The sequence below is a fragment of the Drosophila subpulchrella genome, chromosome 4 (genome assembly GCF_014743375.2).
Source record: "Drosophila subpulchrella strain 33 F10 #4 breed RU33 chromosome 4, RU_Dsub_v1.1 Primary Assembly, whole genome shotgun sequence".
Lineage (NCBI taxonomy): Eukaryota > Metazoa > Arthropoda > Insecta > Diptera > Drosophilidae > Drosophila > Drosophila subpulchrella.
Genome location: NC_050608.1, coordinates 1874808 through 1893693, shown reverse-complemented (window position 1 = coordinate 1893693; position 18886 = coordinate 1874808). Strand labels below are relative to the sequence as shown.

Genomic DNA, 18886 nt, shown 5'->3' with positions numbered 1-18886 from the left:
TATGAAACAAATTATAGCTTCGGTGTTTTTTGACATATTATCTTATACTATTGGGAATATCATTTTTTGTGTTTTTAAATTTAATAATTATAGCTGCAAGGGTATATAAGCTTCGGCTTGCCGAAGCTAACTTCCTTTCTTGTTTAGCATATAACTACCTCAGCTTGGAAATAACATTTTTTAATTAGTTTTGAATTTTGAATTAAATTTTATCGAAATCGGACGACTATATCATATAGCTGCCATAGGAACGATCGGAAAATTTGTGGAAAAATAATATAAAATAAATTATAGCTTCGGTGTTTTTCAACATATAACCTCCAACGCTTGGAAATAACACTTGTTAATTAGTTCTGAGTTTCGAATTTAATTTTATCAAAATCGGACGACTATATCATATAGCTGCCATAGGAACGATCGGAAAATTGGTGGAAAATAATATGAAACAAATTATAGCTTCGGTGTTTTTTGACATATTATCTTATACTATTGGAAATATCATTTTTTGTGTTTTTAAATTAAATAATTATAGCTGCAAGGGTATATAAGCTTAGGCTTGACGAAGCTAGCTTCCTTTCTTGTTTAAACTGCATTTTGAAAAAACATTCGTGCTTCTGCCGCAAACCGCCACGATGTGAACAGTGAAGAAAAAACAAAAACAAACTCTTTGCTTAACCTACGTACAGCTCAGTAAAATTTGACTTATAAATATATATTTAAACAAATGTACTTTTTTTCCTGTTTCTCTGATAATAACAATAACATAACGCGGCAGCAAAAATAAAGACCTTTAGTTCAAGTCTTTTGTTTTTTTTTATTTGCTCACTAAGTAATTGAGCAACGAACAGGTTTGTTCGTATTAAGCGGTTAGCAAGAGACCGAGTCGTGTGTGACAAAGAAAAAAGAGAAAAACAAAGAGTATAGTTCCTTCAAAACAAAATTCCACGGCATTTTGAGCGGCACCTAGTGGTACTACTACTACACCATACAGCTGCCATGGGAAAAATCGAAAAAATTTTGTCGGTTTTGGTTAATTATATGGGCTAGTTACATACAATGCTCAACGACCTGCAAGGGTATATAAAATACAAAGGTAGCTTCTTCCTTGTTTATGTAAAAAAAAAAGAAACTATCAGTATATTTATATACAAATCTTTCAAAATTTCGTATATGATATGATTTAAGCTACAAGGGCATAACAACTTTGGATTGCCGAAGTGGGCTTCCTATTTATTAAATTACCTTTTTCGACGATTAGCGGAACGGACACATCAGTGTGGTCATGTTCAGGATTTGTAGTATCGAAGTTTTGGTGATCCTGACTGTAATTGGCTTTTAAATCATCAGTTGCCATGTATTTATAATGATTATGGTCCAACAAATCATCACCAGCTTCGTCTTCGGAATCAGAAAGCAAAGTTTCATGCATAACCTCTGGAGACACTACCTTGCATTTTTCTTGAATCACACCCGTATTGATATTAACAGTGGATGTTAAAGTGACAGTTTTAAGGGTTTCCATAACCGTTATATATCCTAGGTTACTTGCAATGTGTAGAGCTGTATTACCGTTCTGAAAGAAAATATTTAAGTTTTCGGGCTTTTAATAACATATTTATTACAAGCATAAAATGTATGAATTAACTAAACAGAAACGGGTTGTAGTCGAGTCGAATAAGTTTGAAATACTATTGTTTTGATCATTCCTATGGGAGCTTTAGGATATAATTGTCCGATCCGGTTCGTTCCGACTTAAATACTACCTGCAATGGAAATAAGACCTTTGGAAAGGTTTCATGCCGATAGCTTTAAAACTGAGAGACTAGTTTGCGTAGAAACGGACAGACGGACTTGGCTAGTTCGACTCGTCTAGTCATTGTGATCAAGAATATATATACATTATCGGGTCGGACACGTCTCCTTCACTGCGTTGCAATCTTCTGACTAAAATTATTATACCCTACTCAAGGGTATAAAAAATGGTATGTTTAACTTTAAATCTGTTGTATATTGACAATTTAAGCTATGCTATGCTAACGCGAATAACAAATTGAATTACATTTTCAGCGACATATAAAACGTAGATGAGTGATTCTTTGTGAAACGTATATAGATTTTCTTTATGGTCTCAAAACGGTTTCATATTTTTTAACCCGATATTATAGCATTTAAAAAAGGATTTAAAAAAAAAATAAAATAATTAATACATTTCACAGAGGCAAAGATATGGCGATGCCTTTTTTTGCTTAGTTTACGTATAACTTTAAAATACATGGTGTAAACAAAAAAGAAAGTAGTCCTTAATTATTATTTTTGCCAACCTTTCAGATAAAAATAACTCTCATAACAGTTTCCAAGCAACTTATAGTCCAAACTTAAACAAAAAAATTCAATAGCGGTTTTCTGCAAATCGGCATTATTAATTTTTATAAAAAATTAGTATAATGTTCTATACATAATCCTTGTTGAACCCTAATAATTTTGTCGTGGGACCTTCACGAATTTCCCCAGACAGTTTATATTAAATACAAATCAAAAGAGACTTTTCTTGTTATTATTTTTAAGTTATGTTGTAACGAACTGTTTTCGACCGTACTACGCGCTACTTAAACGACGCGACTAGCTCTGAGATATTGTATACTCGTCCCACCAAATTCTTTAAAATCTTTACTTTGGAACTAGCATTGGATTTTAACAGATGAGGTGTTATTCGACGCGTATTTTCAGTAAGAATAAAACTATGCTTTTTTGTGGAAAAAAAGCATAGTTTTATTCTTACTGAAAATACGAAAAAAGTGGCAAATGTCCTAAAGTAGTGAGCGTCCACCGCTCCACCGACATTTGCCACTTTTTCTGACCAAACCCCATTTTCTGAAGTCGGAAATTTAAAACAATTCTTATTGCAACGCATTCACAAAAGATTAATCTCTAGTGTTGCATAACAGAAATCTTTATAGATGGCGCTAAAACAAAAGAATCCGCTATTGCATTTGCAAGGCACATACGTCTGCAATATTAAGTTTTGTTTGAAAACTTGAAAAGGCCTAAAGTGGAAAACTAAACAATATTATACAGTTTTTAAAATGAATTCCAACCAGTGTAGTTTGTATTATGTAGAAAAAACTCATATTGTGTTCTTAATAGAACAAAAATGTAAGTAGCCTTGCAAATGCGTATTTTTGATAAAGTCTAATCTTCCAAAAGGGATTTAAAGTAAGTCCAGAAGAGTCTATCAACAAGATGTACTGTATGTTGTAGAGTTTTGAATTCATGTTCAAATGAATGGAATTAGAAACAACACTTTTTTCGATTTTGCATGAAATTTTAATTTTTAGGACAAAACTTCAAGCTGGAGATTTATTTCGCAAGTGATACGAACCAACGGGAAATATTCTAAAGAAGAATGCTGTGTTTAATTTTATGAAAGCTGCCTTATCAGAAGTGGAGTTTGAACAGCACAGCGATATTGTAAAACAAGGAAGTAAACCAAATTTGCTACCGCCTGACGCAAATGTGGAAGAGTTCTTATGGTAATTCAAGTCAGTTGTAGTATGCCAATTCTCAAGCTTCTTTCAATATGCCCCGAAAAAGCTAATTACATGTGCCAAGTAAAATGCACAAAGCTTTGTTCTGTTGAGGCATTACCTCATCTTCTGGACAAAACTTTTACAAAAGAGGAACACAAGACGGTAGCTGGCCAAAAAAAATGTGCCGACCTGATCACTTTTCAGTAAGTAATAACAAAGCTGAAGTACCGCTGCTGTCTTACAGTCCACACAGCAAGACGGCTCGTTAATTTGCAAGTTGTCGTTGTCGAGAACATTATGCAAGATCAAGGTACAGAGTTCTTATCGGCGTTATTGATTGTAAGCTACGGCTTTGATGGAAACTCTGGGCAATCCAATTACAATCAGAAGCACTTGGCAGGACTATACATTGTCTCGAATATATTTGCTACAACAGTCACACCTTTTTGGTTTATAGATGCTGCAAAAAATGTAATTTGGAATAACCGCAGCTCGCAATCAATTCGATTTTGTGGGTCATTAAAGTTGAAATTTGAGCAAGAAGAGAGCAAGCAAGGACTGTATTTTAAGGGAAGACGAATACGTAAAGAACCAAATATATAAATAGACGCCTTGCAAATTTATTTTAAGATATGGGAATATATAAAATTTGACCTGTATTATAAAGTAATTTATGGCAAGGTATTAAATGTGCTGACGGGCACCAACTCAACACAAGCCTGTCTAATTTGTGGAGCCACGCCCTGTGCCAAGCCCCTTTCACAGCTGGATTCGATTTTTTGAATTTATTTTGCACGCAAGGTATAAAAATCAAGTGAAGAAGTGGAGCATTTTCAAGGAAAATTATAAAAAAAAATCAGCGAAAAAAAGAAATTAAGGCCTTTTTTTGATCGATCAACCGAAAGTTCGAGGCAGTGTCAAGCGGCAGTTTTATCCAGATGTCTGCCAATAAACACCCACGCAGGTCGCGTAAAAACCCCAGCGTACTCACGTGTCTTACCGTCGTTCTTGGGACTTCGTTCTTCCAATTTCAGCGATCAAGCCACCCCGCCCCAACAGATGGTAATACTGCTCGGCGAGCATTTTCCAATCCTCATGCCTTTTCCAACATCACTGGCATCGATGAGCAGCTCATTACAAATTGATGAATGATTTTGATATGCCTTTCATGTCAGCTTTCAATTGCTGTTCCTAAAATCCAAGCCTTTTGTTAGCGAACTACCGAGATGATTATTGATAAATATCCGTTGTTGCCAATAACCGCAAGCGTTCATACATTGTTAATTCACGGCGGTGATATCATTGAAAATACCGTTCTTCCTATTGGATACTTCGGAGAAGGCGCTAGATAAATTTTAAAAAATCCTCTGCATCACGCCAGAAAAAGTGGTAGGGCTGAAAACCTAACATACGCGTTTCATCGAGCTCCATAAACTTCTGATCCGAAAATTTCTTCAGTGAATTTGTCTTCCATTAAAGGTTTTGGACCCATTAGAATGATCATCAAATCAAGATGACACCACGGCGCTTGAGGATCAAAGCCTTTTTAATGTATTAGATTTAAAACATCAAGAAAATGTTGAGTTGGAAAACGAATTACATTTCTTTTCCTAAGATGTGTATAAGGAAAATATATTTTTTACTATACACTACTAATTACCTTTAGTTAGAGGGCTACAAAATAAATGCGCTGTATATTAGTTTCTTCCTTAAAACCTTCTAAAGGCGTGTTAACCCCAATTTTTTTTAAATATATATAACATAATACTGTTGCAAAAACTATTGTTACTTGTTGAAGAAGTACTCTATAAATCTGAAGAACTTTACATTATTCCCAAAAAAAAAATAGGCGGTGTCATATTTTTATATTTCTATAGATACTAGCCGATTTAACCCGGTGCAAGAAACAAACGCCAAATATTTTGCTCCGTTCTTGAGTTTTTAATTTTGGCCAGAAAACGTGGTCCCCCACCGCTCCAATTTTCTTTATTTTCCCATTTACACTTTCACCGCTTTTTTCCAAACCCAATTAAAATGTTTAATGTCTTGGTATGAAATCGTTTTACTTTTCGCGATACCTGCAATTGGTGTATCACTCGTTACGATCGGATCATTAAAGTAGATTTTCATTTCATCGTGTGTATATAGTAGTCGCCTTTGCAAAAAATTAATTTTTGAAGTTGTAGTGTACGTCAAAACAAAAAAAAAGTGTGTCTTGAGTGTTGTCGCGTGTATGGTTGCCACCCTACAAATAGCTAAAGTTTTTCTCCTAAAATCAATAAGAAAATAAATACTTTTGAAACAGTCAACCCATCTTTAACCAACACAGATTCTTAAATATTAGAAAAAAATTGACAATTTTTAATTTATAAGACTAAAAAGGGCACTGAGGACATACTAATATAATAAAATACTCACATTTGTTAAAGCATTTGGATTCGCTTTGTGGCGTAATAGGAGATTAATAATCATAATGTGGCCTTGCTGAGCAGCTTGATGAAGTGGTGTGTAACCGATATTGGTAGACATTTCAATGTCAGCATCGTTTTCCAGCAAAAATTTTACAAGGTCAAGGTGACCGTTATGCGCAGCAATGTGAAGTGGAGAATAACCATTTTTAGTGCGTTCTGATATTTCAGCGCCGTGTTCCAGCAAAATGCGGGATATATGAACATGGCCCCCATGTGCAGCCAAATGTAATGGTGTCAGGCCGTTTTTGGCAGCGGTACTTGTAGCCCCATATTCTAGGAGTAGTTGTACCATATCAACGTGTCCTTCTTGAGCCGCCAAATGCAAAGGAGAAAAGCCGCTCTTGCTTATAACCCCAACGTCTGCACCATGTTGTAACAACTGCAATGCGATTTCCAGATTATTCTTCTTCGCAGCTATGTGAAGGGCACTTTGACCGTTTCGCGCACATAACTTTGGTAAAGCGCCGTTTTTCAGTAGTATATCTACCACAAGTTGATGATCATAGTGCGTTGCCACGTGTAAGGGGGTCACATCATTTTTCCCCTGAAAATTAACAAAAGCTCCTCTTTCTATTAGTAATGTTACTATTTTCGCCTTTCCGTATTTGCTAGCCAAATGCAATGGAGTTAATCCCTTTTTGGTTATAGCGTCTAGTTGCGCACCGTTATCCAACATCACTTGAACTACATCTTCTTGCCCTTCTTTTGCAGCAATGTGCAAGGCCGAATACATGTCGTTTGTTGTAGCATTAATATCTGCTCCGTGCTGCAGTAATAACATAATTATATTAATATTTCCTAATCGAGAAGCTACATGTAATGGCGTTTGGCCTTCACGGGCAATAGCATCCACTTTAGCACTGCGGAGCAAAATTCGAATTATATCCGTCTAAAATAAATAAAGACAATTACATGGATAAATAAAAAGAATATTAGGTTCCTTCAGATTATACCTGATTAGCACGAGCGGCCAAATGAAGTGGTGTTTCTCCTCGTATTGTTGGTATATCTGGTTTAGCCTCATGTTGTAGTAAATATATTACAATATTCAAACATCCTATAAAATGTTAAATTTATTCTTTTATGTTTGTTTATTTAAAGTTATTTAAAAAAATGTAATTAAAAAACCTTTAGATTTTTACTACAGATCAAATGAGCATAATTTGCAGATCACCTCGTTATGTTACTTGTCTCTAAGAAAGTATTTTATGAATTCAGTCAAAAGTTTGGTAGTCAATCTAGCCATGTCCGCCTGTCCGTTTCTACTAGGCTCTCAGTTGTGAATGATTCCAACAGTCTCGGACAACTATATCCCATTGCTCCCATATGAATAAACGAGAAGTCAAGATGAAACGCTATAGTCGATGGCTTCGACTATCAGATACCCGGTACTTAGTGCGAGTGAGTGCGAGGGGTTTTTTTTTTTGTATACAGCATGGGATTTAACAACTTTTGTATGCATTCTTTATCCTGTTACCCTTATGATATGCATTCAATACCTTATGTATGCATTCTTTAATATGTTACCCTTATGTCAGGATAAAGAATGCATACATAAGGTATTGAGGTATTTTTTATAGAATTAAATTTTTTTTTTTTTATAGTGGAAAATTGTTCACGGCTTTCACAGCTAAACCTGGCCTTTAAATTATAATAGGTGCTGTTACTTAAGATCAAAATCATCATCAAAGTTTTCAAAAAATTTTCACCAAAATATCTTCCTATATAAAAATGGAAACGGTTCGTAAATTTAAAAAGTTACAAAACCATGCGCTATTTTAAATGTACCGGTACTTACCCATAAAACTAGCAACATGTAAGGGTGTCAGGCCAGATTCTGTGGTTGCGCCAATGCTAGCTCCGTATTTAATAAGTAGTTCAACTACCTTAATGCGGTTTTTTTTGCAAGCGATATGAAGAGGGGTGAAACCGTTAAGTGCACGAGCATTTGGATTTGCATTGTAATCGAGCAACAGTTTCGCTACTTTTACATGACCGCAGTGAGCAGCCACATGAAGTGCTGTTAAATAATCGATGGTAACTTCGTCTACAGGAGCCTTGTTGTTCAGTAATAATCGCGCTGCCTCATCGTGCTCTCCCTGAGCAGACATATGCAACGCGGACAGGCCATTCTTAGTTTTTGTCAGTATGGGAGCCTTTTCACGCAGCAAGTGCTCAATGACCTCAACATGACCTGAGCGTGAGGCGCAGTGAAGTGGAGTCAGGCCATCACGAGTTGCGGCATCTATCTTTGCTCCTCGAGATATTAACAAGCTACATACTGATATCTTTCCCCATTTACATGCCACGTGTAGAGGGGATATATTATGTTTGGCCACATAGTTAACATCTGCATCGTTATTCAAAAGCAAGGTGGCGATGTCAACATTTCCATAATGAGCTGCTATATGCAACGGAGTGAAACCAGATTTGGAAACAATGTCGGCATTATGATCGTGCTGAAGTAAAAGCTTGGCTGCGTTTACGTCGTTCTTTTTGGCAGCAATGTGAAGTGCTGGGAGGCGAACCTTACCGCGAACATCAGTTTCAAGCAAGACAGCTACTATTTTTTCGTGCCCCTGCTGCATCGCTACCGCAAGTGGTGTAAAGCCATCTTCTGTAGATAATGACGGGTTCGCTCCATTTGCCAGTAAGATTCGACAACAGTTATCGTGGTTTTCTTGGGCTGCCATGTAGAGAGGTGTGAATCCATTAAGAGACTGAACGTTCACATTGGCATTGGATATAATAAGCTGATTGATGACCTCTTGCTGGCCTGCCAAAGATGCAATGTGCAACGCTGTGTTTCCCTTTTTAGTAGCATTATCAACCGCTATGCCTCTCCTCAGCAACTCACAGCATATATCCACATATCCGTCCTTTGCAGCTAAGTGAAGTGCATTTAAACCGTTCTAAAATGACACAAATTGGCAGAAGTTAAAAATGTTGTGTACTAATAGTAAATCAAATTTAATCGAAAATATTTCAAATACACTTGCTTACATAACTCTGGGTACAGTACAAATAATATAACAACTTTTACTTTATTGTCAAATAACTGCAAATAACACTGATCGAAAAAATCTTGCTTTCCTTGGCTCAAAACTAAACGCTACAAAATCTGAAAGGTTTTTACTTTCCATCAGTTTTACAAAATTGACCACCAAATTTTTTGCGACTTAATAACAGCTAAATCATTCGTAGCCAAACACCAGAATATAGTTGGTGTCATTAAAAAATGTTTTCAAAAAATCGTTTGAGATATCCGCAACAAACATGTTCTGTCGTTTCATTAATGAGCTGATCCAATCATCCAACCGTTTTGGACTTGTTTTAATCGAACTCCAATTAAAAAAGTTATTTGACACAGAAGTTACCAAAACTACAATTTGCTAGCCTTTTTTGTAATAGTTATACCCGTTACTCGTAGAGTAGATCTCGGAAACTATCAGAGCTAGGCTATTGAGATTTGGCGTGCAGATTCCTGAGCTTCTTACGCAGCGCAAGTTTGTTTCAGTAGATTGCCACGCCAACTCTAACGCCCACAAACCGCCCAAAACGGTGGCTCCTACAGTTTTGATGCTAGAATTAAAATTTTTGCCACGCCCACTTTTACGCCCACAAACTAAATATGAACGTGGATATCTCGGAAACTATCAAGGATAGAGAATTGGGATCTCAGATTTAGATTCCGTAGCCTTGTGCGCAGCGCAAGTTTGTTACGCCCACCCTAACGCCCACAAACCGCCCAAGCCTGTGGCGCCCACAATTTTCATGCTAGATACAAAATTTTAACTGAACTGTATTGGTTTCGTCAATACCTATGCCACGCCCACTCTAACGCCCATAACGCTTAAATCTGTATACCGCCGATAGGTGGCGCATTTCAATCTCGCTTTGCTGCTTGCATATCCCCATTTTCCTTTGGTCCCTTTAGCTGAGTAACGGGTATCTATAGTCGAGGTACTCGACCTTGTTTTTTTTATGTATTTAGTACCATAAGTGAAATTGTATGAATTGTTTTGAGCAAATAATTCAAAAGACAAGTGTGTCCTTCAAATGTTAAGACCAACTTTCCAAAGATCGTTTGCAAATTGAGAACGCAAGTGCTGGATTTTTTCTCGAAAAAAGGATCGCTATGATGCTGCCGTCAACCTTTTCATACTGTTTAAGTTATTACAAGCTAAAAAGGTGCAAGCACTCGGCAAAAAAATTTTGATTTGTTTGCAAAAGTTTTATTTTCAGCGGAAGAAAATTCAGTCTTTATTATACGTTTTTAGCAGTAATTTGGTTATATAGCCGTTACTCGTAAAGTAAAATGGTATAATAGATTCGTCGGAAATTATGTAACAGATAGAAGGAAGCGTTTCCGACCCTATAAAGTATATATATCCTTAATTAGGATCACTAGCCACTATAATAAGAAAGGAAGTCAACTTCGGCAAGCCGAAGTTTGTATACCCTTGCAGTTAGAAGAAATAATCAATGTTATTTATGTTATTATTATTATTATGTTATGTTATTATTTATATGTCGTCCGATTTTTATTAATTTTAATTCGAAGTTCTTAAAAATAATGATATCCCCAATAGTGTAGGATAATATGTCAAAAAACGAAGCTATAATTTGTTCCATATTATTTTCCTTGTTATTTCTTATTTCTTCCTTGGTTAGAGTTAGATTTATAAAGATAGAATGTGTACTGCCCCTTGACTGATCAGGTGTCGGAATTTAATGAAATTAATAATTAAGGCAAATACTCAGATTTGTGGACCAAGTATCTTAAAAATATGTCAAATTAATTGTTAAGTAGACAGAATGCTTATAAATAATATCCCTAGTTTACAGCGAAAACGCTCCCAAGCGATTGATTGCAAATTCTGTGTTGGACCCCTGGATCACGACGTTTCGAGTTCTTACGATATGTACAGCAGACTTACAGCCGACTAAACTCAAATATTCTGTCTTTGTCGAGCTCCTGCACTTACATTACTACTAATCGTATTGAAAAAGTTAGGCTCTGATCTATTGACATTAAAATTATTTAAAAACACGCTTAATTGGGTGGATACGAGTCGAGATATGAGAAGAAATTAGATAAAAGGAAGGAAAAACGCTATAGTCCAGCGCCTTGACTGTCAGATATCCGTTACGAGATAACAAGCAGCAAAGCGAGATTGTAATGCGCAACCTACCCGCGATTTCAATATATGATTGGTATTGACGAGACAAATTCATTTCAGTTAACATTTTTTTGTAGCATAAAAACTATGGGCGCCACGGATTTGGGAGGTTTATAAGCGTTTATTTGGGCGTGGCAAACTTTTATGAGGTATTCGATAAGTATTGACGAGACTTATACATTTCAGTGAAAGGCGGATTGTGGGCGTTCGAATGGGCGTAGCATATTCGCGAAACAAACTTGCGCTTCGTACAAAGCTACGGAGTCTAAATTTGAAATCTCAATTCTCTATCTTTGATAGTTTCCGAGGTCACAGCGTTCAAACGGTCAGGCGGCTAGTGATCCTGATCACCACCGCTTCCTTCTACCTGTTACATACTTGTACTTTCCGACAAACCTACGATACCCTTTTACTCCACGGGTAACGGGATTAAAAATAAAGAGTGCTATCGAAAAAATGTTTGACATCAATCGCTTGGGATCGTTTCATGGATATTATTTTGTAATCTAGAGTATTTTACATAAGCAGAATCTGGATAGATATTTATTAAACTTGGCTGATTGAACGCGCATCTATATATGTGTGTGTTACGTAAAATTGGTTTGTTTGTTTGCTTGTTTTTGTAACATAATACAATTAATATTTGCTATAAGGGTCGTTATGAGTGAATATAGTTAGACCAACAATTTATTATTTATTTAAAAGGTATTACATAAAAAGTCAATCGTATAATCTCTTTGAGAGAGCAAATAAAGGTGCATGGCAAAGGGAGATAACGAGAAAAATATTTTCTTACAATTACTACAAGCGAATAGCCTCATAACTATGTTTTAAGATGTTTGCGGAAGAAAGATAGTTACTTACATAAGTATTGCGCGAAAAAGATCGAAGATACTCAAGTTAAATCCCCAAACCCATTTTCTACCCTATGCCATGCTCCTTGACTGATGAGATAACAGAATTGGATGATTAAAAATAGATAATATTTCGGTGTTGAATTTTGTTTTATTGTTGGTCTAAAAAATAAATACAACGTCTTTATGTTTATTTAGGTAAAGACACAGTATTGGTACACGAATGCTTCGGGGTATAAGTTATTTTAAACCGGGATTTTGTTGGACCTGACGCTTCGTACTTCAACGACGTTTTTTTCGAAATGACGTCTTGGCAAGTGGCAAGTGGATACGACAAAAAAGTGGAAAATTAAAATTTGAACTAGCATCAAAAAAATAGCGCTCTCAGTTCAAGCAAAGGTTAGAGCGATGCCCTCGTCGAGAAGTCGACAACATGCAACGAAGTCCTGAACCTTTGTAGGCACAGTAGAGGCCACACCCAATATGAAGGGCGCATTGAGCCGGAAGGGTAGTCTGCAGAACCAAGCGAGATACACCGCCAGAAAATGCTACACGAAGCATGCCGTGACCAAGGACACTTGCTTCAAGTGCGTATAACCTGGGCACTGCAGCAAGAAATGTAACAACGACATGTTTGCTATACACACGAAAGGAAGCACCAGAGACCGGCAACTCTGTTTTTAATTGACGATGTCCGGAATATCAGAAGGCACTCTCCGAACTAAAGAAAGTTTAGGGTGCTGAAGAAGCACATAGATATGGCTATCTTCAGTGAGCCATACGCACCGAAGAACGGCGGAGTATGGCTGTAAATCCAGGATGGCTGCTCAGCAATTTGGACTTGCGCCCCAACTGACCAATTATCCAATCCAAGATACGCAAAGGCAAAATAGAATGGGACGTTCCTATATAGCTGACACATAGCACCGAGCTTCACGCTACAGAAAATCGATGACATAATTTTCGACCTGGTTAACGATGCACGCGGAAAGTCACCAGTGACTTTAGAATTCAACATCCCTGCTGGATGCCCTCGCACCCAACGTACAGAAAAGCAAGCCTAGAGTCGATCATCGACCTAACCTTTTTAAGCCCAGTCATCTACAGAACCTCCAGGTGAACGTTAGAAGGTCTGTACACCCAAAGCAACACCTTTGCTATGTTCACGGTCACGGACTCCGATGCCGACAGGGTCAAAAGCTCACTCACGCCCGGACATAACCGATTAAGGGAGGGAACGCCTTATTTGTCCAGTACATTGGCTAACGGCAGAGCGGATCGCAGAAGACAGCGCGAACACGATGATGCTAGGCGGCAATGACGAAATTCAGAATTGGTGTAAGACATCACTGCCCGGTACATTGGTGGAATGGGACTATTGCTTAGACAATGCAACGAAGCCAAAAGGCTTCTCTTTAAGGAAAAGCGATAGATACTATAAGATGCCAACAAGCCAAGCAAGCAGAAGTGCTTTAAGGAACTGTGTGATGCAACAAGCGCATCATGTATGTATGATTGTAACTGGGAAACTATGCAGACTACCCATGCCCAAGACGCTGCGTAACTGGAAAGCATAGATCGGGAGCTTTTCCCAAGCCAGTCCCTCTTAGGACTGGCCCAAACCACCCCGCCGGGGAAAAAGCAGCACACGGCCAACTGGAGTCTAAACTATTCTCTTTTCAATGCAGATTAACAATAATTACATTCCCCTAATTTTAAATCATTGTGGATCTAACTATGACTTCCTGAACCTTTCAGAGTATTATGATTTGGCCAAAATAGACTTTATCCTATTAGCGCAATATCTGACTCTCTGCCTCTCTTAAATGATTATATCTTTATTTTTCTACGCGTTTATCATCTTGCGAATCCGTACGACCCACGGCAGCGCCCCTCGGTCGGTTGGACGGAAGGTGTGGCGTAAGATCCTGTGCAAAAAAAATAAAAGCAACGCCGACATTAAGTGACTAAGCCTCAAGGCTCACTTCTCGGACCGACGCTGTGGAACGCGATGTATGATGACATCCACACTTGTTGGTTTGGCGGAAGATATTGCCGTGGTTACGATGAGGAAAAAGCTTGATGCGGTAGAGGCTTCTTGCATCGCCGCTGTAAGCGAGATTTTTCGAAGAGTACGAAACAACGCTCTTCACCCCGAAGAGCACAAGGCGAAAACAGTGCTGGTAGTAAGTAGAAGGAAACAAGTAGGACAGGCTACTGTCACCGCTGGTTCCATAAAAATCCAATCCGTGAGGACCTTAAAATACCTGAAGAGAAAACGCGTTAGTCGATGGCCTCGACCGTCAGATACGATTATTCCTTCAAATTTTAAAAAATGTGGATACTAGAAAGGTTTTGGCGTTGTGGGCGTTAGAGTGGTCTTGGCACTCCGATGAAACAAACTTGCGTTGTGCAGGAAACCCAAGAATATGAATGCTTAATCCCAACATTCTAGCTCTTATAGTTTTTAAGATCTCAGCGTTCATACGGACAGACGGTCGGAAACGCTTCCTTCTATCTGTAACATACTTCCCGAACAATCTAATACACCCTTTTATTATACGAGTAACGGGTTTTAGAGGTTTCGACGATAACTTTGGGAATCTATTACCTTTTAAAAGCAGTATCGTTTGTGTTTTTCAGTTAAACCTGTCATGCACTATGATGTTCACCGCAAATCATATTTTTTTTTGTAGATTAATGTTTTTTAATACATTTTGATTGTTTTTTTATTGTTAAAATGACAATATACCACTTGCAAAAAAAACAAAAACAACATAGCATTGTCCAAATAACAAATTTAAAAAAAAAAACTTTGTCATTTTTTTCCCCTTTAAATTTATACATTTCCTTTTAGTTTGTCTTTTGCGACAATATTTTTTAAATATTATTTCATAAAAATTTTAATAAACAATTTATTTGAAAGTTATAATGCTGTCTGACCTTTATTGGTAAACCTATTAAAACGATATATTTATTTTTTAACATTTCAAACTTACCGCATTGCAACTGTTTATGTCCGATATTTCACCACTTTCTAGGTAATCAATAACTTTCTTAATGTCCCCGCTGCGAGCAGCACGTAAGAATGATATTGTTGCATCATTCTGAAAATAAATCAAAATATTTCGATATGATATTAATAGCTGTACACTAAATTCGGGAGGACAAATTGCATCAATTAAAATTTTAACTGAAGTCAGAGCAGAACGGTTTATGTGACATTTTCTTTGAAATACTGTTATTCACTGTTTTCTAGGGCCACATCAAAGATTTTATTTATTGCATGTTTTTTGGTCAAAGGCACCACTGAGCGCTGGTCAATACTGATGAGTTCATAAATAAGCGTGTAGCGCTTGTAGTTGAACAAATATCGTAGGTTGGGTATCCCCATCTAGGAGTTGCTCTGCGACGTGGGATGCGGCATAAAAAAAGGGGCAATGAGACCAACATACCCTTCTGTCAAGTTTCTGGGTCATGTATTATTGTATATGTGATACAGGGTATTAGGCCTGGCGCTTTATAAAAGGTTAAATAAAATCCAACTGCTAATAAGACGTGTTCGGCGAATGAGAGGATGGCCGAAGCTCCGCTTTGAAATTCCGGTACACCAGCTTGAGTTCTTTTCGGAGCACAAAAGTAGTCGAGCAGCCGCAGCCGAGTTATGGTCGATCTAGCCATGTCCGTCTGTCCGTCTGTCCGTATGAACGCTGAGATCTCGGAAACTATAGGAGCTACAATACTGGGATTAGGCATGCAGATTCCTGAGATTCCTGCGCAGCGCAAGTTTGTTTCAGCAGAGTGCCACTCCCACTCTTACGCCCACAAGCCGCCCAAAACGGTGGCTCCTACAGTTTTGATGCTAGAATACAAATTTTAACTGAAATTAATTGTACTCATCAATACCTATCGATTGACCCAAAAAAAATTTAGCCACGCCCACTTTAACGCCCACAAACCGCCCACAAACTTCAAAAAATCGTTAGTTTGAACGCGGATATCTCGGAAACTATCTAAGGTAGTGAATTGGGATCTCAGATTTAGATTCCGTAGCCTTATACGCAGTGCAAGTTTGTTACGGGAATATGCTACGCCCACTCTAACGCCCACAAACCGCCCAAACCTGTGGCACCCACAATTTTCATGCTAGATATAAATTTTTAACTGAAATGTATTGTTCTCATCAATACCTATCGATTGACCAAAAAATTTCTCACGCCCACTCTAACGCGCATAACGCTTAAATCTGTCTACTGCCCACATAACCATATATTGAGATCACGGAGGTGGCGCATTTCAATCTCGCTTTGCTGCTTGCATATCTCCATTTCCCATTGGTCCCATTAGCTGAGTAACAGGTATCTGATAGTCGAGGTACTCGACTATAGCGTGCTTCCTTGTTTTTTTTTTAATTTTTTCGAAATTCTGAAATATTAAAAGAATGATAATCCCTCTGCAAGGGTATTTTAAGTGGCAGATTTTAATATACAAGATTTAAAAAGGAAAAAATATGAATTAATATATTTGCGTTTTGTTAAAAGTTTGTCACTTTTGCCAATGAAATCTGATACGAGTTTTTATTAAAGAATAGTTTTTGTAAGTCTTAAGTCCAAAGTGAACGCATGACAGCTCACGTAAGTATTAACATTTTGTTTTTGTCGCAGCAGAACGGTCATAGGAATAATGAATATAGCCGATACAAAAGAAGTAGCGAAAGCCTACAACTCTAGTTCGCGTGAACGCTGCTTTTTAGTTAACATGTTTGCCTGAGTATTTATGAGTGTTCGGTACATTTATAATTATACTCTAATTATCATTACTATTTTAATTAGAATTGTTTGTTTTCCAACGAGCAAGCTCAGCCTAGGCAACATAGTGTTGCTGTTTAAATCAATTTTGGAGCTCTCGGTGACTTATTGCACCCAGTTATGGGGCATGGCTTTAGACTCGAACGTCATGTCCAATGGGTCCAAAAACGGGCACTGCGTATGATAGCAGATGCGCGGTGGTACGTTAGGGACGACGCCCTAGCAAATGACCTCCACAGTCCCTGTCAGGGAGAAGATAAACCGGCACTCGAGTCGGTACAACGAACGGCTAGCAGCTTACACCAAACACCCAGCAGCTTCCTTGGCCCACCCAACGATTAGAAGAGTCGAACAAAATTGTGAACCACCGTTTTGTTATTTATTCTTGTTGCCTGTTTCACTTTATATACGACGTATTATAGCCATTAAATTGGTTGATCGACGTAAAAATAAATTTATATGTTATACTAATAAAAAAAACAATAAAAGGCGTAGCAAACATGCTTCGCAATGGAAAGCGCGAAGCAGACGACTCTGATTATAGGCATCATACCGAACGCTGTACTATCGTCTGCGAGCGGTGCTTATTGTTGCTGTTACTTTCATTTTTTTGGCAAAGCGATAAGCGTAATGCACATGGAATTGCAATGTTGTTGTTTTTTTTTTTTACTTGACTTATCTGCGTTAGGCTTGTCAGAGGGGGAATATTTATGTTCGACGTCAAGTTAATTTATTATTATTTCTTTTGCTTCTTTTGTTTACTAATGTATTTGGTTTTAGTTATTCAAAATTTTTTATTTTTCTTTTAAATGATCAAAAAATTTTCTCTTCATTCGAACTGTTCGATTTGATTTAAGTTCGCTTCAGTTTAAACTGTCAGAAATTTCTCACAGAGTGTTGGACTGCTGATTGAATAGAGGATGTCATCGACCTCGCATTACAAAGGGAGATAGGAAATTTTGGTTATGCGTATTTTATGTTTCGAAACTTAGCACTACATGTTGATGTTACCTTCGTCATGTGTAGTTTCCACGTAAGTCGTTTGCCCAAAATAAAGCCCAAGTACTGAGCCTGGAAAGATTACGGTATAGCTGTGTCCTGGAATTTTACTCTGGGGAGGATTTGACTTCTAAGAGCGAAGTTCCAGTGCTGAGACGTATTCCCGTTTATCGAGATGTTCGTCTATTTTCCATACAGGTCCAAAAGGTTTTGCGTGATTTGAGTCGCTTCTATTCGACTCGTGGAGTTGGCAATGAAGGATGTATCATCAGCGCATGTAGCCAAGAGGGCACCCTGCTTCCTAGCGTACGGCAGGTCAGCGGTATAAATTGTGTTTAAAACCAGACCAAGTACGCTACCCTGAGGTACGCCAGCTCGAATGCATCTGATAGATGACCTTTCGCCAATCTTTCGTTCTAAAAGATACGAAAGACCATACAAGTCCAAAAGGTTTTGCGTGATTTGAGTCGCTTCAATTCGACTCGTGGAGTTGGCAATGAAGGATGTATCATCAGCGCATGAAGCCAAGAGGGCACCCTGTTTCCTAGCGTACGGCAGGTCAGCGGTATAAATTGTGTTTAAAACCAGACCAAGTACGCTACCCTGAGGTACGCCAGCTCGAATGCATCTGATAGATGACCTTTCGCCGATCTTTCGTTCTAAAAGATACGATTTCAGGAGATGTGCAGTTTGCAGAAGACTTTTCAGGTTAAACAGCAAGCCATCGTGCCATACGCGAGCAAAAGCTCCTTTGACATCAAGAAAGACTGCTGAACTGTACTGTTTATTTTCGAAAGCTTCAAGAATGTGCTGCGTAACCCGATGGACTTTCTCTGGGGTACCATGGTGACTTGGTTGAAAAGGAGAACTAGAAATAGTATACCCTTCCTAGGTAACGCCATGACAGTTCTGCTGTCGATGCAGCTTGCGTATTGGAAGGCAGACCTCTTCTGGACTCACATGACGAATAGGTTCGATAGCAAGATTGAATAACTGAAAGCGCCCTTCCAATTCCTCAGCAAAGGCCATCGTCATTTCGCCGTC

At 37.9% G+C, this 18886-nt stretch overlaps 1 protein-coding gene across 3 annotated transcripts in view; it reads right to left on the bottom strand.

The window, feature by feature from the left end:
• LOC119547069 (ankyrin-3) overlaps nt 1-18886 on the bottom strand; it is a 47991-nt gene that overhangs the window by 14382 nt on the left and 14723 nt on the right. For all 3 annotated transcript variants that reach the window (XM_037853958.1, XM_037853794.1, XM_037853874.1), the window contains exons 3-7: nt 15035-15142; nt 7797-8910; nt 6952-7055; nt 5946-6887; nt 1243-1573 (exon numbers count right to left, since the gene is read on the bottom strand). In XM_037853958.1, the coding sequence (XP_037709886.1) occupies nt 1243-1573; nt 5946-6887; nt 6952-7055; nt 7797-8910; nt 15035-15142 (2599 nt within the window). The remainder of the gene's footprint in view (nt 1-1242; nt 1574-5945; nt 6888-6951; nt 7056-7796; nt 8911-15034; nt 15143-18886) is intronic.